Source organism: Giraffa tippelskirchi, chromosome 7, assembly GCF_054371585.1.
Source record: "Giraffa tippelskirchi isolate mGirTip1 chromosome 7, T2T-mGirTip1v1.2.pri, whole genome shotgun sequence".
Taxonomy (NCBI): domain Eukaryota; kingdom Metazoa; phylum Chordata; class Mammalia; order Artiodactyla; family Giraffidae; genus Giraffa; species Giraffa tippelskirchi.
The window spans coordinates 132,218,858-132,242,222 of record NC_137281.1 but is presented as its reverse complement, the minus strand read 5'-3'; the positions used below and the strand labels follow the sequence as shown (position 1 = coordinate 132,242,222).

The 23,365-nt window shown below is 41.7% G+C and overlaps 1 protein-coding gene and 1 long non-coding RNA gene across 6 annotated transcripts in view; both read right to left on the bottom strand.

Moving 5' to 3' along the window:
* The window catches only part of DAAM1 (dishevelled associated activator of morphogenesis 1), a 175,056-nt gene that overhangs the window by 76,192 nt on the left and 75,499 nt on the right, over positions 1-23,365 (bottom strand). For all 5 annotated transcript variants that reach the window (XM_081509675.1, XM_081509674.1, XM_081509677.1 and 2 more), the window contains exon 3: positions 3,003-3,092. In XM_081509675.1, coding sequence (XP_081365801.1) covers positions 3,003-3,092 — 90 coding nt within the window. The remainder of the gene's footprint in view (positions 1-3,002; positions 3,093-23,365) is intronic.
* LOC145513410 (uncharacterized) lies at positions 4,453-21,562 on the bottom strand. The gene is made up of 5 exons (XR_014059373.1): positions 21,500-21,562; positions 12,494-12,789; positions 11,156-11,230; positions 4,818-4,940; positions 4,453-4,615 (listed from the first exon to the last, which is right to left on the bottom strand). It is a non-coding gene; the product is annotated as an uncharacterized LOC145513410 (long non-coding RNA).

Genomic DNA, 23,365 nt, shown 5'->3' with positions numbered 1-23,365 from the left:
TTCATTTTGGCTCTGGAAATGGGTTTTCAACCAGAGGACTCGGATAAAGCCGTTTGAGAAATGAACACAGAGCCTGATAAGCAGATAGCCACCGCTGGGACTCAAATCTCTATTGGATGGAAAAGAGCCACTTGGCCGAGGAAGGCCGGGCCCCATCTTCAGTTCCCAGTCCCGTTTGTCTCCACAACTGCTGTGCACTTCTATGCAGAAAGCCTGCTTTTCCCCAGCTCTGTTTCTGTTGGCGCTCATGGACCCTTACTCTATGGCTTCACTATGTGTGAGAACATCTATGATGCCCTGAGTTCTAATCTTGAAAGATGGAAAGTCTGAAGGGGCTATGGGGGTGTAGCTTTCCCTTGGCCTGAGAAATGGATGTGGTCAGGCTTGCTGGTGACAAATCTGATTTGAAAAGGCTATACCCAAGAGATGGTCCAAGGAAAACAGTCTGTTCTTGGTGGTAAGGATGGCCACCATTGGCTCCCTTCTGAGAATGGGCAACCCGTCCTGAAGGAGACCAGGTTCTCTGAAGAGGGCCAAGAATCGGGCCCTTTTCATGCAAAAGGTTTTGTGTTCTCTTATTGTGTTATTTCTCTATTTATTACAGGGTCCCCAAAGGTCAATTGTAGACCCAAAGCATAGCATAGTTTTAACAGTTTGAGAAGCTCTAATCAATAAAATCCCCAGTCAAGCCATTTTAAAGTGAGGCAGATCTATAAACTCCCAGGATTCCCCAACGAGTTAAGATGGCTTTTTCACTCAGTCACACTATTGCTAAGTCATAAAGGGAATCCAAGCTGCTGAAATGAAGCTAGCCGGAAAACTGCTTTCCCAAAGATCTGCTCAACTGGGCCAGGTACTCGCAGGAATAGCCCATCCGTCAGGAAATGGGATTCCGAGGCCAGTGGCCACATCTACATCCACTCTCCTACAAAAAGCCAACCCCACCATGCACATAGGAGACAAGGTTTGAAGGAGGATTTGATAGGCCAGGAAATTGAAAAATGAGCAGCAGCTGTGAGGCCGAGGTCATTTCTATCCTCCAGGGCTTGCCTTTTCTAATCTAAGGGGCAGTAGTTTCCATGATTAACTTTCAATTGCCGTCAAGGGTGTAATAAAATCTGGGAAAGAAGAAAACTTTCCCTTCGGTAAGCTGCTCCCATTCTCCTGCCCCTTCCTCTCCTCTAGTGCATATTCTCAATCCCCATCACGTTGTTTCCTAATTTTGAGAAAAAAATCTGCACTCGTTTGAGCCAAAATAGACAATGTCCTCTGTGTACTCAGGCACTTGAGGATTTTTCTTTCTCAGTTGTAGGGGCCAGGTCTTGAAGGCAGCTGCCTGAAAAGTTCTCTTGTTTTCAAGACCATTCAACACTATTACCATCAGAACAGAGCACATTTTATTTTCATTTTAAAATTCTTTCCATTTAAAATCTCTTTCCTGAGTGATGACCCATCAGTTTGACAGAAGAGAGGTCTTCCCATTGGTAAGATGTTCACAGAGAGAAAGAGGAGGACATACTCATTCACAAACGCATCTTACTGGTTACCACTGCATCAGGAACCCTTAATGCTTGACATGATCTAAGTGGCTCAGAAGTCATCTTAAGAGGCTACAGTTGGACACCTCTCTCAGCAAAGACCCCTGGAACAAAACCCCGCATGTAGTTTTATCAATGACAATAGCTCACATGGAAAATTAAATGTGCTTTAGTTTGTTTGAGAGGTAGGTATAACCCAACAACTCAGTGGTTCATTCATCATACCTTCGCTTCCAGGTATCAGATGCTGGTGTTACAAGGGTTATAAAGCCTGGCAGGAGAGGAATACAGGAAGGTTCACTGCTGGAGAGATGCTCCCAGGAGGGGGCATGCCAATTACACAAGGCAGCGTGGTGGGGCGGGGGGGTGGGAAACATGGAGGCAAATGGAGGTCCCCAAATGCATCCTAATCCACTAAGGAAAGGTTTTCCTCGCTGATACTGTGTCTTCTCAAGATATTGGATTGTTATAGTTTGTTCCAGTTTCTTTGCTTCCAGAGGTGAGTAATCCAGCACCCACTCCTGTTGGAGAGGTAGCATTTCCCTTAGGAACTAAGGGAACTGCCCTTCCTGCTTCCCTGTCTTGATGTAAGTCTCCCCTAGAACAGATGGGAAAGTGGCAAAAGCTGACCATGAACACAAGTGGTTCCAAAAATGGGTGAGAGAACAGTCGCAGAATCTGCCACCAGGTTTGAAAGATGGCAGAGTGAATTTTACTGTAGGAGATACAGTCCATGGGTGGTGCCAAGTGCCATGGAGGTTAGGGAAGAGAGTTAAGTACTTTCTCTACCCCATGAATTCCTTTCTCTCCTCCTCCAAAGGTACCAGAATCCCCAGCTTTTATGTGTGGATGACCACCCAGAATAAGATCGCATTCCTGGCAGCGGGGTGTGGCCATGTAGCTAACAGTGGGATGTGAAGGAATTCAGGTCTGGCATTCCCAATGTGGCCTAAGAGCCGGGGTGGGGAGCTGTGCCTTCCCCTTTTCTCCATCCCCAGTTTGGAACGTGAAATGGATGGAAAGCCACTTCACACCACGAGGACAGGCCACATCTTAGAGATGGCAAAATGGAAAGTTGTTAGAAGGTAGTCACAGAGAGCGGAGAAAACTACAGTTGTGAAACCACAATGCTGGTCCTCACCTACCTACATACAAACTTGCACGTAAAGGGCAAGTTTTGGAAAAACACTTGAACCTTCTGTAAGCTGATGTTATTCAGGGGTCTCATACACAAGGTTATGAATAATGGTGTGAGGTGAGGGGGTTGCAATGAAGTGTTGATAAAATCAACATTCAAGGAGCTGGCCCTTTACCACATGTAGTACTAAGGCCACAACTGGGCACATTCGACCTGGTTTTTACATTATAAAGAACTGCCCGAAGTCTGGTGGTGAAACGGGAGCGCAAAGGGCATCAAAACAATGATAATTTTCCAGTTAACCGTAATCATCATGAATATCTTACCTTTTTCTTGCTACAGTATATCTGCCATTTTTTCTCTGCTGGAAGTGCAAACATGGCTTCCCTGTGTTTGTCTGTGAGGTCAAGTTCATCCTGAGAAGACAAATAACAATAATTATTTTACAAATTAATTGTTATTCCTATAAGGGAAGTTTTATCAGCATCATCGGAGTGAGAAAACAAAGCCAACACATATTCAAATGAACTTAGGAAAGACCAAGAAGCTGCTAAGTGCCAGTGTCTGTTACCGGCATTAAGAAAGCAGGTCCCTGGCCTTGGGCTGGGCACCCGGTGCAGCCCTACACTTACCCAAGGGCAGGGAAGCAGGCTGAGCCCAGACAGAATTGTCCTGGGCCACTGGGAACTGCTGCAGAGGGTCCATCGAACAGTAAAGGTCTCTAAGGCTCCAGAGTTTGGAAGGATTTACTCATTTTACAGATGAAGGACTGGTAAGGATGGCTCTACAGACACTGACAATGGGATGGGCCCTGAGGGACATGATGAGATGGGCGGAAGAAGAAAACCAAGGGTCAGGATGTGGTAATGAACTAGAGTGTCTGGGGGACACTGACCGGCTTAGCTGAAGCACTGGGTTTATGCAAAGAACCATCAGATAAAAGGTTTGGGAGGTAAGGAGTGAATCTGTGGACAGTCTTCAAGGCCAGATTAAGGAGCTTATTTTTTTGACCAAGAAGAGCCAGTGAAGGTTCTGAGCAAGGGAGTGACATCTGTATCACTTTTATTTATTCAGTACTTCAAATGTCAAGCACTGTGCAGTCATTTTCTCATTTAGCTCTCACAATAACCCTGAGAGTTCCACTCATGATCACACCCACCTTGTATCAATACTTGTTGTAATACAGCTGGGGGAAGTTTTGGCAGAAGGTTGGGTAAGTAACCTGCTCAAAGACTACATATGCCTGGTAAATGATGGGGCTTGGGGTTTAAGCCTTGAGCTGTCTGACTCCCAAGCCCAGACTCTCAGTCTCTCAGATCAGTGTCTGGAAACATTAATTTTATAGTGGTGTGCAGCTTAGATTGGACACTGAGGGAAAGCAATTTATGAACATCTATAACTAATGAACAACAATGAGATAATGACTATAAAGTGCATAGGGAACAGTTCTTGGCATTTAATAACTCAACCCATGGTCAACATTGTTATTGGTATTGAGCATCTGGTACATTTTTATTCCCATAGGGAAAGTTGAATCTAGTTAAGAGCGGCAGATTGATGGGTGTGAGACATATTAAATTACTATAAATTAAGGCACAATAATAAGGTTCAGCTAACTGAGGCATATAATGTAGCTCTACCACTCGTGGGCCTCCCATCTTACAGTTCTGCCTCTGCTGGGTCATCAAGTGCTATCATTTCTTCCTTGAAAAAAAATCTCACATTTTCCCTTTGATTTGTTTCCAGTGAAGCCACCCAAACTTACGCCCTAATCACCTCTGCCTTGGCTCTGGCACCAGGCTCCCCAAGTTCCTTCTTGCCCTTCGGATCCTTTCTATGTCATGGCCACTGATGCATTACACCAGTGGTCCTCAGACTTGAGTGAGCAACAGAATCACCTGGAAGGTTCCTTACATCATTGATTGCCCAGTGTTGAGGACTGAGAAGGTGGGGGGAAGTACAAAATGTCATTAGTTTCACACTGCCTGCAAAATTAATTATACATCCCTCACCCAGTCTTTTGAGGTCTTCCATTTATAACCCCAACTTAATTGTCAGGCTTATTTCTCATTATCCCTTATGCCCTGATCTTGTTAACCCCTGCACCTCCAGGGCCTAGACACACAAGGTCTGATACATGCCGGCTGCCTGGGAAAATTCTTCATCTCATTAAGCCTCTGCTTCCTCATCTCCAGGATGGGCCTGTTATTTCTCTTACAGGGCTCTGTGAGGATTAGCAACATCAACTCAGCAGGTAGTAATGCCTGGCATAGGGAGGGACAAATGTACTGTGGTTAGTTCGCTCATCTTTAAATACAAATCAGGAGCTATTTTCTTTTAAGAGCAAGGTAAGCAGTTAAGTCACTAAAACACACACTCAGACACTAACCACTAGAAACTAGTTAAGAATTGCAATAATGTAAAACCAAGGAAGGAATAAAATTTATTTACAGAAAATTCCATTATAAGGGAACATGTTAAAAATGTTAAAATTTTGTTATGCAACTGTTACATATGTGAAACAATTATTTTTTCCCTTTCTTCCCTTTTTAATTTCCTGTAAGTTACACCTGTTCTCCTCTACTGATGAATAGGGGGATATGGCGACATAAAGCACTTACTTCCCAGCAAATAGGGTTTTCTTGGGGTGGGATTGTGGAGTCAGGTCAGTTATTCAAATAGCTCAATAATATGGTGCTTAGTTTGGGGAAAAGGGTTGTGATTTGTGAGAAAAAAGTGAAAGTGAAAGTCGCTCAGTCATGTCTGACTCTTTGAGACCCCATGGACTATATACAGTCCAGTGAATTCAGCAGGCCAGAATACAAGAGTGGGTAGCCATTCCCTTCTCCAGGGGATCGTCCCAAACCGGGGATCAAACCCAGGTCTCCCACATTGGAGGCGGATTCTTTACTAGCTGAGCCACAACGGTAGCTCAAGAATACTGGGGTGGGTAGCCTATCCCTTTTCCAGAGGATCTTCCCGACCTAGGAATCAAACTGGGGTCTCCTACATTGCAGGTGGATTCTTTACCAGCTGAGCTACATGGGAAGCCCTGATTTGGGAGAGAACAGTGCTACTAATATTGTATCCTTACTACACTGCACTACTCTGTTTTTCCTAACTGAGCAGAGGTGTGAAGAAACATGTGAATCCTAAAAACCTCAAAATTCACAGCAAAAAGTATTAGTATTACTGTATTTTGCTGTTAGAGTTAGAAAACTTCTGCTTCTGCTGAGACACAAATGACCAATTTTGAATTGAGAGGACACAGTTGAATTAGAACTTCAGAGCAGACGGCTTCATGCAAGGAGAGAATTTCCATAAAATAATGAAAAATTGCTATAGGCCCTCTAGGCTTCCCAGGTGATTCACTGGGTAAAGAATCTGCCTGCCAATGCAGGAGACGCAGGAGATGCAGGTTTGATCCCTGGGTAGGGTGGACCCCCTGGTGGCTCAGACGGTAAAGCGTCTATCTACAATGTGGGAGACCCAGGTTCGATCCCTGGGTAGGGAAGGTCTCCTGGAGAAGGAAATGGCAACCCACTCCAGTGTTCTTGCCTGAAAAATCCCATGGATGGAGGAGCCTGGCAGGTTACAGTCCATGGGGTCGCAAAGAGTCAGACACGACTGAGCGACTTCACTGAAACTGAAACTGAAGGGTGGACCCCCTACAGGAGGAAATGGAAACCCATTCCAGTATTCTTGCCTGGGAAATCCCATTGACAGAGGAACCTGGCGGGCTACAGTCCATGAGGTCGCACAGACTCGGACACAACTGAGCATGCACACACATAGGCCCTCTGGATGTAATTTGGGATTACAGTAAGACAATAGGAAGGAATACATGGATAGTGGTAATGGTAACAGCTAACAATTACTGAGCACTTTCTGTGTGCTTAGTGGCAGTGTTTTATATGGATTAATTTAGTTTATCCTCACAATAATCCTATAAAGTGGGTAGTATTATTCCACTTTCCAGGAAACTGAATCAGACAGATTCAATAGCCTGTTCAAGGTAACACAGCTAGTAAATGGTGGAGGAGGAGCTTGAGGCTAGACTGTCCGGTTCCAGAGCCCATGTCCATAACCGCTAGCCTGTTCATTCTGTTGATCACTCAACAGGTGGGTAGAACCATGACACTGACGTCAGTAGGAAAAACGCATCTTTGAGCAGCACTGGCGGCCCGCTGGGCCTGCTGAGTGTCTGTTTGCACAAAGAGGGAGACTTTGTTGTCAGATACCCCTGACTTCCAGGTCTAGCTGTTATGGATTATGTAAAATTCAAGTGTCCACTAAATATAGGCATTGTAGGTGCAGAGAATAGAAAGATACCACAGAGCTCATATGCTCAAAGGGGCAGAACAGAAATCAAATAATCACATGACCCCAGGGACGAGCGCACAGAGCTGAGCTGCCAGAGCCCAGTTGCTACGGGGAGTCATGGGGCAGGGAAGGCTGTGGTTGAGGTTAGACCTGAGAAATGAACAGAAATTAAACAGGTCAAAGCACCACAGACAGTGAACAGCAGCCTTGCAGGCAGGCCACTGTGAACTTCGGTCTTTATCTTAAGAGCAATCAGAGGTCACTGGCAAATCTGAGCAAGGAGGGGTGACATGGATTAAATAATAATTGGGAGTGCCTAGGCACAATGCCCAGAGTGTAATGAGACCCCCACCCCTCCATTCCAAAAGTTTCTTTGCTCTGACTCACTCCGTTTTAATCATACGGCTTGAAACAAGCCTGCAAGACTCGAAGAGACTATCACACAGCCTTAGAGATCAATCAACACCTACTCCATGTCCTACCCATTCCAGGACCATGGCCAGACATTACAAAGGATGCAAAGATGAATAACAGACCCCAACTGCATGGAATTTAGATTCCAGTTAGGAAGACAAGATGATAGAAGGCTTCAACAATTCTTCTTCTTCTCAGGATAAAGTCCAAATTCCTTAGCTGGTAGGTAGGGCCCTTCATGATATGGCCTTTGGTGACTTGCCCCACCTCACCTCCTCCTCCTTCTCCTCCACCAGCAGCCAACTTTCAGCACTTGGGATCACAAGTTGCCCATTTCTGAAACCTTTTCCCAAAGAGCCTTCCCACAATGTCTAAGAATCAGTCCTGTTTATCTAAGTTTAGGGGGCTTCCCTGATAGCTCAGTTGGTAAAGAATCGCCTGCAATGCAGGAGACCCCAGCTCGATTCCTGGGTCGGAAGATCCTCTGGAGAAGGGACAGGCTACCCTACAGTATTCTTGACCTTCCCTTGTGGCTCAGCTGGTAAAGAATCCGCCTGCAATGCAGAAGACCTGGCTTTGATCCCTGGGTTGGGAAGATCACCTAGAGAAGGGAAAGGTTACCCACTCCAGTATTCTGGCTTTTACAAGGTATCTAAGCTTTTACAAGGAATCAGTTGTCCCCCAGGCAGCCTACCTGACTTACCTTGGTGGGTGGGGGTACCCCCTCTGCTCTCCTAACCTTTTGGCATTAATCACATTGCCATAGTTATCACACTTGCATTAATCACAATCACATTGGCATGTCTGACTCCCTTCCTAGACTCATCTCTAGATGGCAGGAATGAAATTTGTTCTATTTATCTTTGCATTAGTTGCTGCTGCTGCTGCTAAGTCGCTTCAGTCATGTCCAACTCTGTGCAACCCCACAGACGGCAGCCCACCAGGCTCTGCCGTCCCTGGGATTCTCCAGGCAAGAATACTGGAGTGGGTTGCCATTTCCTTCTCCAGTGCATGAAAGGGAAAAGTGAAAGTGAAGTCGCTCAGTCGTGTCTGACTCTTAGCAACCCCATGGACTGTAGTCTACCAGGCTCCTCCATCCATGGGATTTTCCAGGCAAGAGTACTGGAGTGGGGTGCCATTGCCTTCTCCGTTGCATTAGTTGCCAGTACCCAAAACAATATCTGATATACAGCTGGACTAAGGTGAGGGCAGGTGGGTATCTGAAAAGGAGAGGGGTTATTATGGGACATAGTGAAGATCAATGCATTTCAATAATTCATATCCATCCTCCTTTCCCTTTTTTTGCAGTAAGATAGTGGCACTAGTGGTAAAGAACTCACCTGCCAGTGCAGGAGACATAAGAGACTGTAGCCTGGGAGGCTACAGTTCACAGGGTAGCAAAGAGTCGGATACAACTGAAGTGACTTAGCACGCATGTACGCAGAGTAAAGGTACACTCTTAAGTAAACAATTTTCGTGTTCTGGCAAAGGTATACACTGAAGTTTTTTGCACTTTAAGCTTCAGAAACTGGTTGTACCATTTTACTCTCCCACAAGCAACATACAACAGTTTTGGTTACTCCACATCCTCACAAACATTTGGTACTGTATCTTTTAAATTTTAGTCATCCTAGGGCTTTCCAGGTGGCGCAAGTGGTAAAGAACCTGCTTGCAAACACAGGAGACATAAGAGATGCAGGTTAGATTCCTGAATCAGGAAGATCCCCTGAAGAAGGGAATGGTTACTCACTCCAGTATTCTTGCCTGGAGAATCCCATGGACAGAGCCTGGTGGGCTACAGTCCATAGGGTCACACAGAGTCAGACACCCCTGAAGTGACAGCACAGCTTATGTGAAGTGGTACCTCAATGCAGTTTTAATCTGCATTGTCCTGATGACACCTGATGCTGAGTATGCCTTTTCACAAGTTCACATGACATTCACATGTATTCTTTTTTGAGGTATCTATTCAAATCTTTTGCCCACTTATGAATTGCCTGTCTTATTGTTGCAAAACATGTTCTTTGTCAGAGGTATGTACTGTCAGTATTTTGCCTCACCTGTGCCTTTTCATTTTGTTAAGTCTATTTTGATCACTAAGTGTTATTTATGGAATATAACTTCATAATATTTTTTCTTTTGTTAAAGTTAGTGCTTTTTATTTTCTGTAAGAAATCTTTGCAAGCTGCAGATAAAACAAAACAAAACTCTATGGTTTCTTATGGAAGCTGCTAGCTTTAGCTTTACCTCCTATGTTTGAATCTATACTCTTATTTCACAGACACTACTCCTGGGGTCGTTCTTTGGTTACAAAATGGATGGACTGCTTTTGTCTACTTTCTTTTTCAGATACCTGCACTCATTTAGATACACTGCTGGGCAAGCTGGGGAATGAAAGCACAATTGATGAAAGGAGGAAAAAGAACAAAGTATAAACTAATTTGAAATCATCTCATACATTAGTTTCTTCAAAGCTATGAAATTACTTCAAAGTAATATTATAAGAGATTTTTCATTTTGATAAATCAAATACTGAAAGAGACAATCATGGAAAACAAAACAATTAGGATCACAGCATCTCAGATAGTATCTCTTTACATGAATTTTTAAATAAAAAAAAGTCAGTCTATAGAAGCAGAAAGCAGATCAGTGGTTGCTTGGGGCTAGAGGAAGGAACAGAGATTAACTGCAAGTGGACCCAAGAGGAGATAAGGTGATGAATTATTCTAGAGCTGGATTGTGGTGATGACTGCAAAACTACATAAATTTACTAAAATGCATTGAACTGTACACTTACAAGCGGTCAATTCTACAGCATGTAAGTTATATCTCAATAAAGTTCTTAAAAAAAAAAAAAAATCAAGCCTGGTTGATGGAGCCCCAGGAAAACAAAAAATTTCAGAATAGAGAAAATAGGGCTGTGTGTACATAGTAAGGAAAGATCATTCTGGTTGAACAGTTAACTAAAACAAGGAATCTATTTAGAAAAGAAAACATTGAAAAAAAATGCATGATGAGGCAGGAAAGGGAAAAAGTGAACCTCTTTAGAGTAAGTGGTTCAATCTGAGAGATGTTACAACTTTAGATACAGTTTCTGCTTGAAACCATGATCACTTCCATGAAATATTCTTGTCCTTCCCTTGAAGATTATGTAGACTCCAACAGTACGCATTCCATTTAGACCAAGAGATGGGCAATCTTTTCCCCAATGTCCTTTAAATTGTTCTATTAACCTATCACCTAATTTAAGTCCTGAAGAAACTTTTCATTGTTTTTTGTTTCTCCCGAGTGGTGATCTGAGAAGAGTACTGGCTTCTCTGTGGGTTAATAGTCAAGTTTTTCATTTGTTGATTCAGTTGCTAAGTCCTATCCAACTATTTGCGACCCCATGGACTGCAGCACGCCAGGCTTCCCCTCCTTCACTATCCCCTGGAGTCTGCTCAAACTCAAGTCCATTGAGTCAGTGATGCCATCCAACCATTTCATCCTTTGTTGCTCCCCCTTTTCCTCTTGCCCTCAATCTTTTTCACTAAGATTTTCTTCAAAATTTTTCACTAAGACTAACAAAAAAATGTATTTAGCACAACCCCAGGAAGCACCCCGGTTGCTTCTAGATCACCTTCTAACCTCTCACCTTACTCCTCCCACCCCCAATTTTTGGAATCTGACTATGTCAGATATGGTTTTGAGGGCTGGCAATTAATCCAAAGATAAACAATAAATTTAGTTCCTGCTACTATACCTTAGACTGAGATGGCCTAGCTCCTTTCATTGGCCAGAGAATTTTTTTTTCCATATTATTCTTTCTTGGATAGGGCTTTAAAAGTTAAAGGAAAATGATTTAGTGAATGGTAAGGAAAGAGGCACCTGCACCAAGCATCATTTTTCTCCACAGAAAGTTCAAATGTCTTAAAAATGGAAACCAACAAAGGCTTTTCTTCTGTGGGAAGATACCAATTATGTTTTTCATATCTTTATAAAACACTTATTTCCTATATTTATATTATCTTGGAGAAAACATAATAATTAGACACTTTTTTATTAAGAAGAAAAGAACGCTGAAAGAGGTCCAGCTGTGGGAACTAAAGTTCTGGCTTCATCTCTCACAAAGCATGTTACAAACCCCACTTGGAAAGATTCTGCACAAAGAAACCCCACCAGTTCTACACTGTAGAGTAAGCAGGCAACTCTATAGAGAAATCTATATAAATCAGAAAACAATTGGCATAGCGAAATAAATCTAAGGAAATGGATTGATTCACTAGATAAAGCAAAGGAAGGAATTTTGAAATAATATACAATAAGGGTCTTGAATGAGTTGAAAAGCTCTTTTCAGAGATGTGTTATAACACCTTCAATGCAATATTTAAAGGACTTATTTTTTGAACATCTACCAAGTCAATAGATTTCGGTGAGCCAACAAGCGAGTTTTCAGCTAACAAGAGACATATCTAATGAAGGAATTCAGGATTTCTATTTTTAATGAGTTAAGCTAACTCTATATCACCCAGAAGTAGGAAGACACATGTTGAATGCTGGGGGAAACAGAGATTAAAAACACGAAGAGAGGGAGAGCTAAGACAGACAGGTCCTTGGGGTTACCCTGCCAATCAACCCACTGTTTTGTGTATGTTGTTGTTTTGGGGTTGTTTGACTTTGTTTTTTTTTTTTTAATAAATTCATTTATTTTAGTTGGGGGCTAATTACTTACAATATTGTAATAGTTTTTGCCATACATTGACATGAATCAGCCATGGGTTTACATGTGTTCCCCTTCCTGGACCCCCCACCCACCTCCCTCCCCATCCCATCCCTCTGGGTCATCCCACTGCCCCAGCCCTGAGCCCTTGTCTCATGCATCGAACATGGAATGGTGTTCTGTTTCACATATGATAATATACATGTTTCAATGCTATTCTCCCAGAACGTCCCACCCTCACCCTCTCCCTCAGAGTCCATAAAATTGTTCTATGCATCTGTGTCTCTTATTCTGTCTCGCATATAGGGTTATCGTTACCATCTTTCAAATTCCATATATATGCATTAGTATACTGTATTGTTGTTTTTCTTTCTGGCTTACTTCACTCTGTATAATGGGCTCCAGTTTCATCCATCTCAGTAGAACCGATTCAAATGTATTTTTTTTTAATGGCTGAGTAATATTCCATTGTGTATATGTACCACAGCTTCTTTATCCATTCGTCTGCTGATGGACATCTAGGTTGCTTCCATGTCCTGGCTATTGTAAACAGTGCTGCGATGAACATTGGGGTACACGCGTCTCTTTCAATTCTGGTTTCTTCGGTGTGTATGCCCAGCAGTGGGATTGCTGGGTCATATGGCAGTTCTATTCCCAGTCATCAAGACAGTATGGTACTGGCACAAAGATAGAAATATAGATCAATGGAACAAAATAGAAAGCCCAGAGATAAACCCACGCACCTATGGACACCTTATCTTCGACAAAGCAGGCAAGAATATACAATGGAGAAAAGACAATCTCTTTAACAAGTGGTGCTGGGAAAACTGGTCAACCACTTGTAAAAGAATGAAACTAGAACACTCCCTAACACCATACACAAAAATAAACTCAAAATGGATTAAAGATCTAAACGTAAGACCAGAAACTATAAAACTCCTAGAGGAAAACATAGGCAAAACACTCTCCGACATAAATCACAGCAGGATCCTCCATGACCCACCTCCCAGAATATTGGAAATACAAGCAAAAATAAACAAATGGGACCTTATTAAAATTAAAAGCTTTTGCACAACAAAGGAAACTATAAGCAAGGTGAAAAGACAGCCTTCAGAATGGGAGAAAATAATAGCAAACGAAGCAACAAACAATTAATCGCAAAAATATACAAGCAACTTCTGCAGCTGAATTCCAGAAAAATAAACGACCCAATCAAAAAATGGGCCAAAGAACTAAACAGACATTTCTCCAAAGAAGAAATACAGATGGCTAACAAACACATGAAAAGATGCTCAACATCACTCATTATTAGAGAAATGCAAATCAAAACCACAATGAGGTATCATTTCACACCAGTCAGAATGGCTGCTATCCAAAAGTCTACAAGCAATAAATGCTGCAGAGGGTGTGGAGAAAAGGGAACCCTCTTACACTGTTGGTGGGAATGCAAACTAGTACAGCCACTATGGAGAACAGTGTGGAGATTCCTTGACTTTGGTTTTTAAATGGTCCTTGACAAGGTAATCACCCATTTGACTCAATGCACAGAGCTGACAGTATTTTTTAACATTATATCATTCACACAAGGGTAACTTTTCTTCTTCAAATTAAAAACACCAGGTATTTACCCATAGCAAACAGGCCTAAGTTACCCATCCTGACCCCACTCACCAAAAGTCTCCCACACGTCCAGCAGGCAGCAACCCCCTGGTTCACCTCACATAAACCCAACAGCAGCGGCGCCTTCTCTGGGTTTAGCCCTCTCCCTCATCCATCCTCATCTCCCATGTCTAACCTCATCTCCCACCCCACAACTCAACCCTACCACAAACAAGACAAACCCTCTTGGAGGGACAAATGGTCAAGCCTTAAGTCACAAGACACAGTGATAAGCGCCACATAAAGGGGAAAGGGCCAGACAAAGCAGACAATGGACTGAAGGGTGACACTTTAACAGCAGCAAAATTAGACTTCTAGAAATGTATTGGGAAAATGTACCTTTCAGCTGCAATAATTCATTAAATTTATGAACATCCATCCTTCCCACAGCAAACAGCAACCACATCCACGAGTCATGAAATGCCATCACAGCTCTTAAAATTTAACCACCATGACCCTGAGAACAGTATTTTATTTTCATAGGGGTGGTTGGAAACCTGAAAGTTAGATAAGCCCTTTGCTAGTTTAAATAGAGGAGTGTTCAGTGAATTATTACCTGTCCCTAACCAGTCAAGACAGACATAAATGGAGAACAACAGAGAGTGTTAAGTCCCCGAAGAGATGTGTACACATAGAGAACAAACCTTAAAGGTTTTCAGCCTGCAAGATTTCTGCCAACGTTCTTAGTCATTACACAAAATACCACAGTGACTCACCACCACCTACACAATAATGTTCTCTGTGTCTGACAGATGTGTTTTCATTCGACATATAAAAGTAATAACTGAGAAACCCCACAAGCAAAGGCTGACTAATAGAAATAATTTTTAGTTTCTTACTACCCACGGTTAATTATTTTACACTATTTCCTTTCCTACTCTGAATAGCAGGCAATGCAAACTATATCCAGTTTGCTAGACAAAAGTCTGCTGCGAAACCGGTAGGCTTCTTATTTGGCTTCTTTGTGTTATTTCAACTAGAAACTCATTAGACTAACTTTTAATTAGTCTGCATCACCAGCAGTTTTCCAATAATCTAAAGTAAATCACTCTGTTCTAAATATATGCTAAAATCAACTCCCAACAGCAATCCAGCCACCCAAATTTCCAATTTTGATATTTATAATCTAGTACAACTTCTGTTGACAAGGCTTAATTGAGAGGATTTCTAAGCAGTGTTTTCCTGATTGAATGGAGGGACTTTGTCTCCTGAGACCCAGAGTCAGCTTGTAGAGTGAGAGATAAGAAAGGCCCTGTGGGCAACTGTGAAGCCAAGTTCCACACTCATCCCTCTTCCCCAGAGACAGCAGCACTGCTCTCACCCAGGCCTCTCCCCACCTGCTGAGACTTGCTAAGCAGCTCAGCTGGCACTTCTAAGTTTTAGTTGGGTCAAAAGATATCTAGCACAATGAGTCTCCTCCCACACTGCAGCTATTTACTTGTTTTACCATGTAATATAGGGTGGAGAGACTGCCAAGGACAGAAAATATTTCTTAGACAAGAATGCTGAAGCTCCAATACTTTGCCACCTGATGCGAAGAGCTGACTCATTGGAAAAGACCCTGATGCTGGGAAAGATTGAAGGCAGGAGGAGAAGGGGATGACAGAGGACGAGATGGTTGGATGGTATCACTGACTCAATGGACATGAGTTTCAGCAAACTCAGGGAGATAGTGAAGGACAGGGAAGCCTGGAGTGCTGCAGTACATGGGGCCATAAAGAGTCAGACACGATTGAATAACAACAACAACACCCTTAGCCTTTTAACCTGCAACCCTTCAGTGCTCCCATGGTAACTGACATCCAAAAGAAGAAGAGTAGAGAGAATGACAAAAGGTGGACATGGATGCAGGAAGAGTACAGGAACCAGCTCAAACCTATCACGACTACTTCAAGAATAATTCAGAATAGTAATCCAACTGTTGGCTGATTCAGTCATCATTAATTCACACATGCACACATACATTTATTCAAATCTTCCTGAGCATATCATGTATAAACCTTCAGTAGTGAGTTATTCATCCAGGCCACAAGCATTTACTGACCATGGACTCAGGACCAGGCACTGCTCGAGGCCCTGGGGATCTTGAGTGAAAAAGCCAGATTCGATGCCTGTGCCCTTCTGCTCTCTGACAGTGTAAAGGTGCATGCTCACAGTGGATTTAATATGAGTGTCCATAGGTGAATAAACTAAACTGATTGTTTAAAAGATGGCAAAGGACTTGCTTTTTTCTTCTATACCCAAGAAACGTCCATCTTTCCTGAAAACAACGCAAGTATATATTCTAAGTGACCTTCGTTTGGTTCAGTTTAGTTCTTAAATATCACATTGTGTAATGAAATAAACAGCTAGCAGCTGTAGGATATTTCCAGTGGATTTATTTAACATTAGACAAGAGGTGGAAAATTCCAACTTTTTTAGAAATTTGGTTTTCTAAAATATATGTTTTATATATATATATGTATGTATGTATGTATATTTTTTTTTTCTTCATCCATGAGCCAGAAAATCGTAACTAAAAGATGTAACTGGTACTGAGCTCCTACAATACAAATCAAGAAACACCGAAATTCCAGAGGAACTGAATGTGGAAAAGGGGGGATTTCAAGCCTAGTAGATAAAAAGAGTTGAGGACAGTTTAGAATTGCAATTCATGATCCATGTATTGGGCATTCACCTCCCGCAGGCTGTGTGACATATGTTTTATGAGAGCAAATGGTATTTAAATGATTCCCAGTGCATCAATATATATCCTTGAGTACATTTATTTGTACAAACTACCAGATTGTTCTAGCCATTACTGAAACACATTTTCAAAATTACACTTGAAAGCTTACCTAAACCATACCACTTATGGAGATCAAATTATCCTCCCTGTCTTTAAAACCTATACTGGTCTGAATGGGGACATGTAAAGAGTTGGCAAGTAGCGCAGTTTGCTGACTGTGTAATTCGCACATGGCAGCCTGAGGATTAAGTTAAATAATCAGATTTTAAATTGAAGCCAAAAGCTAAGTAGATACATACCTCTCAACATCTCTTTAGGACTCAGGGTAATGAAAATCATCAAGGCCAAGGGGACTCATAACCATTTTCTCAATAACATTATTAGTTCAGAGACGGTTTTGCAGAATTTGTATTAAAATAAAATAAAGTTTTCATGATTTTTTCCTCCATCTCTCCCTGAGCCCCCATCCCCATTTCAGTCCTTGCTCTAAATTAAGAAGCACCCAGAAATAAATGGATTGATAACAAAGTACCTAACATGGAGTAAAAAATGTAAATTTAACAACTTGAATAAAAGGACATTTGGAATGGTCTTGATGAGATAAAATATACATTTAGGACTAGAAGGAATAAAATGGTTTATGGTTTTATCTTAAGCTTTTCTGGATTTGTTTAGTGAATCAGAAGACAAGAAGAAAACTTTGAAAACCATCTTCACCATCTCACTATCTCTAAGCAGACAGGACCTCAAAGAAATGTATACTGTCCATTGAAATGAAGATCTACTGCCAATCCTACTAGATTTCTGGATGTATTGCAAAGTTCAATTCAAAAGCACAGCATATATAAGGAAAACCCCCTATATCAACATCCCCTGTATCACAAACCATCAGCTCTTCTCAGGCCCTAAATAATTTGTTTATAAAATTCTAGCTTTAGGATCATTTTTTGATCATCTTTAAATTGACTGTATACTGGCAACAGTTCACATCTATCCCACAGGAATTTTAGCACTGAGCCCATTTAAGCCCATATCTGCATTCCTACTTCCTTTTGTGATATACTGTACATTCTCCTAGTGTTCCAAACATTTCTCTATGAACTCATCAAGTTAATTTCTTCAAAAATACCACAGTATCAAGGGACTATCTACTCAATATTTTTTTCTTCTCTGTCAATTAACCATGTCCTTTACATGAACAGAATTTTCTCTTTTGAGTTTTATAAGTTTGTCAATTAAAAAGAATTTTTAAACTCATGCAATTGAACAATTTTGATATCAATTCCTTCATTAGACTATGATTTTTGGCTTTCAGACAACTGAACACTTTGAGACTATTCTAGATATATCTTTGAAGTTTTTGTGCAGTCTGAGTTCCTCTGCTTAATTACCAAGCAATCCTTTACACCAGAGATCCCCAATCTCCAAGGTCTGATGTCTGATGATCTGAAGTAGAGCTGATGTAATAATAATAAAGTGCACAATAAATGTAATGTACTTGAATCATCCCCAAACCATCCCACCCTCCAACCATCTGTGGAAAAACTGTCTTCCATGAAACTGGTCCTTGGTGCCAAAAAAGTTGGGGACTGCAATTAATGTATAAAGTTTACACGCCAATTAAAAAACAACAGATGAAAACTGTGACTTCCCAAACTGGCTTAAATCTCAACATTCAAAAAACTAAGATCATGGCATCCGATCCCATCACTTCATGGCAAACAGACGGGGGAACAATGGAAGCAGTGAGAGACTTTATTTTTTTGGACTCCAAAATCACTGCAGATGGTGACTCCATCCATGAAATTAAAAGACACTTGCTTCTTGGAAGAAAAGCTATGACCAACCTAAAAAGCAGAGACATTACTTTGCTGACAAAGGTCCATATAATCAAAGCTATGGTTTTCCCAGTAGTCATGTATGGATGTGAGAGTTGGACCATAAAGAGAGCTGAGCACCAAAGAATTGATGCTTTTGAACTATGGTGTTGGAGAAGACTCTGGAGAGTCCCTTGGACTGCAAGGAGATCCAACCAGTCAATCCTGAAGGAAATCAGTCCTGAATATTCATTGGGAGGACTGATGCTGAAGTTGAAGCTCCAATACTTCGGCCACCTGATGCGAGGAACTGACTCACTGGAAAAGACCTTGATGCTGGGAAAGACTGAAGGCAGGAGAAGCGGGCAACAGAGGATGAGATGGTTGGATGGCACCATCAACTCAATAGAAATGAGTTTGAGCAAACTCCGGGAGATAGTGCAGGACAGGGAAGCCTGGTGTGCTGCAGTCCATGGGGTCATATAGAGTTGGACATGACTGAGCAACTGAACAACAACAAAAAGAACAAAATCTGTACACTGGTATATCATAAGACTAACTTGGATTCCTGTAGCTCTTTTCATACCAAAGTGACTTCAGAACATAATGAAAAATGAAGAGTTTACTGATGTATGTTCCCAAGGGAATTCATCTGGCACAGATTGCCTTGACTGTGAATCCATCTAATTCTGATACATCAACTAAATCCTCTCAGTCTTACTATCTTCATTTCTCAAAGTCTATGCTGGTTACTAATGTTGAGAGTGTCCTCAGGACCTAACAATAATAAAACTGGCCCATAGTAAGTGATTATATTTATGAGCATACAAATCTCATTATCCACCAACAGTATCTTCCCCATTGAGGTATTACCTTTTGTTGACAATCCTCAATTATATAAATGATGATCATTAATGAATTTCTCAATTAGTTTCTTTCAAATGTTTCCTGGAAGGCATAACACTTAAACGATACTATACAACTAAACTTTTTTAATAGCTCTTTTGGAAATCAGTTCTTAAAAAAAAAAAAAGCAACAACTGTATATTGGCCATCTAAAGACAATTCTCCACTTGTATCCAACATAACCTTTTCTATCTAAAGATCTAAAGATAGAATGTAAATATGCCAAAATGGGAATTCCAAAAAGTGACTTTTGGCAAACTAAGAGTTATTTAAGTCAGACTGCCACCCACCCTCAACCCACAGATAGAGTTGGGATTGGAAATGAGTTACACAGGAAGAACCTCACCCTGACAATGGGTCACCCAGTAACTCCCAGTGGGGAGAGGGAACAGTGGCACTTGGCATGGGCCACAAACTCCAGCAGCACCATTCAGTAATTGCAGCACCTAGAAACACCCCCTCACATTTCCACACCTGCAAGTGGTGGAGTATTAAGTTGAAAGCAACACTTGCACCATTTTTATTGAGAATGGTGAAATGCACAGGTGTTAGGATAGATGGCTCTAGTGGTAAAGAATCCACCTGCCAGTGCAGGAGATGCAAGAGACACAGGTTCAATCCCTGGGTTGGAAAGATCCCCTGGAGTAGGAAATGGCAACCCACTCTAGGATTCTTGCCTGGAAAATTCTGTGGACAGAGGAGCCTGGAGGGCTACAGTTCATGGGGTTGCAAAGTCAGATATGACTGAGCACCCACCCACATGCACACAGCACTGTATAACAAGTTATCCTAGAATATTAGACACATTGGTCAAATAAATGGAAGACTAAATACTGAATCTGAAAGAAGGCAGATTAACAGAAAACAGTATAAATAGAATTGGTAACATTTCAGGCTTAGGAAAACTTGGGTCTATATTGCTAATTATTTCCAACTATCTATAAATTCACAATGAGGTACTCTCTTAGAAAGGAAAGTTTTCCTTTGGTCAGTTAACTGATTCCAAAGATACTTCGAAAATCATGACCAGACTTATCATAAACCTGGTTTCTCACCTATTAATAAAACCTCACCCAGGAAAAGCAGATGTATATTCTGACGTTTCACAAGGCAAGAGAACTGAGGGAATCTGTGAGGAGATGCCATTTCTAATATAACTGCTGCTGTGAAATATTCTGCGGGAAACACTCAGCCCATCAACTCTTGGTATATTCAGGAGTCAAGTATTTGAACAGAAAACCAGAAGGGGGCTACAGTAAATTCTCTTTCCATTTCAAAAGTCAAGTAGCCACAGGAGATATGCATTGAAACAAGCCATCTCACCTCAACAGTTGGACTCAAAAGAAAACGTATTCAAAATCTACCCAAGGAGACATGACATATTTTGCTAAAACATTCTGACACCGCACAGAGGCTGCAATGAACAAGGGTTATTTTTGTAAATATAACCACATAGCAAAATTTTTTGATGTACTTTAGCATATTTCATTGAGAAAACCTGTAAGAAAGCAGGGGTACTGTCCTTTAGTTCAAATAAGAATCCGAGAATATATAATACCACAACTATCTCTCTCCATTACTTTTTCCTGGCTCTCAGAACCCCAATCCACCCAGCCTCTTATTTCACGCACCATCTATGCTGAACTTTCAATTTCTTGAGTCTTCCATATTTTCTCTCTCACCTCACAGCCCTATACATGCTATTTTCACTGTCTGTAACACACTTTCCTCTCCTCTTTGCGTGTATAATTCCTTCTTTTCAAGTCTTACATTAAATATCACTTCCTCCAGGAACACTTCCAAGTTCCTTCCATGCTAGGTACCTGTGAGGCTTGGGGGTAGGTGTCAGTAAGCAGCATCCTCATTCCCCAACAAGAATGGAATTAAATAACAGCTAGGTTAAGAGCACAAGCAGATGGAAGATCAAAAAACACCTCCCTTTTTGCCCCCTGAAAGCTGGGTTGGAGAACCCAACTTTCATCTACAGACGTGGGCTTGCTGGGATTTCAATGCTGAGTTAGACACATAGCCACCAGTCATGAAGATAACTGGACAATTTCAGAACTCCCCAAGGGGGTTCAATCCTATGAAATTTATAGCACCGAGGGCCACAGAATGTGTGCTTTCTGAAAGCAGGTGAGTTGCAGAGAATTAGAATAAGGGAGAGAAACGAAGCTATGAATTTTCCAAAGAAGGGCTGGAAGAAAAGCCAAGAATGTTACTTCCCAGCAAGAGAGCCAAGGGTGATGGAAATGGAACCTGTGAGCCAACTCTCACCTTGTGAAAAAAGGGGGAATAAAGGTTCTTCCTCAGGAAAGTGTCCTGCTGGAGTGGCCCCTCTCAGAACCCTCAGTCACAATGGATAAGAGTGTGTCTTCTGTTGCCTGTTTCCCCTGCTGGACCTTCAGCCCCACGAAGTCAAGAAGGACCAGTGGCCTCAGGGGCTGGCACAGAGCAGGCAATTAACACACACGCACATACACACACACCAAAGGAATTGATCTGTCAATTAATAACACATTCTTCTGTTTATCCCAAAGGAAATCTTCCACTGCTAATGTTAAGACGGAGAAAGTTACATGAACAAGGACTGTGTACAGTGCTATGCCCCCTAGCACTCTTCAAACATGCTGGTGGGGATAATCTAAGACCTAAAAACCCTGTTGAAAAGACAAGACTTTAGCTGAATCTTATTTTCTGGGAAGAGTGCTGAGTCTCAGATTGGTTACATTCTTGATTTGTGACTGAGACACAGGACAAAGCAGAAGTGGAGACGGGGGGAAATGGGGGCGGTAATATGGATAAAGGATTGATGCTCAAAGGCATAAAATCTATGGTTAGCGGAGATAACACTGATTCTCAACATTTTATTTTTAAATATCCCAAATCATTTAAAAATTGTTGGCAGGAAGACTATTTCTATTTGGCAGTTCACATAAATGCACACACACATTCCCAGGCTACCCATCCTCAGCTCTCCAGGAGCAACACAACAGCTTCAAAAGCAGCTGGTCAATCGGAAGTGAGTAGAAAGCAGCAAGAATTGGTGAAGGTGTAGAAAACTTGGAACTCTCACACACTGCTGGTGCAAATGTAAAATGGTGCAGTGTAGCTAACCTGGAAAACAGTTTGGAAGTTCCTCAAAAGTTATACACAGTGTTATACATGACTCAGAAATCTCACTCTCGGGTATATACCTGTAAGAACTGAAACTATATTTCCACACCAAAAAAACTTGCAAATTAAAGTTTAGAGCAGCAATACTCATAAAAGCTGAAGACTGGCAACAACCCAACTGTTCACCAACAATGAGTGGATAAACAAAATGTGGTATGTCCATACAGCAGAATATTGTTCAACAATAACAAGAAATGAAGTATTGATACATGTTACAATTTGGCTAAACCTTGAAAAGATTATGCTAAGTGAAAGGAGCCAGTCACAAAGGACCACATAGTATATGATTCCATTTACAGAAAATAACCAGAACAGGCAAAGTCATAGAAACAGTAGATTAGTGGCTGCCTGGGGACAGTAGGGTTGAGGGGAAGAGACAAGTAATGACTAATGGGTAAGGGAGTTGCTTTAGGGGTGAGAAAAATGTTCTAAAATGTACTGATGGGGGCATTATTTGGTGAATATACCAAAAGTCAGTGAATTGTACACTTTACTCAGGTGAATTACTGGGCTCGCCAAAAAGTTCATTTGGGTTTTTCTCTAAGATCTTATGGAAAAACCCAAACGAACTCTTTGGCCAACCCAGTATATGGTATATCAATTCTATCTCCACAAAGCTGTTACTAAAAATGGGGCGGGGGTGGGGAGTGTGTGCACAGAGTATGAGCCTGGGACCTCCAGAAACCACTACATCCTGAAATTGCAATGCTCTTGACCATACACTGTTAAGAGTATGAGGCACTGCTCAGGGCCCACATTCTTAAAAGATCCACGTGGTCGACCTCCCATCCAGGCTTGCTTTATTTATGAGATGATAAGGTTGCTGTAAGCAATTCTGAAAGCAACCTATTTGGTATCACTTTTAAATACATCAAATGAGTGACTCATCAGAAGATGCAAAGGAAACTAGCTCACAATGACCAGCTCTGATGAGATGCTTTCCATCAGATAGAGGCAGAATGGCCT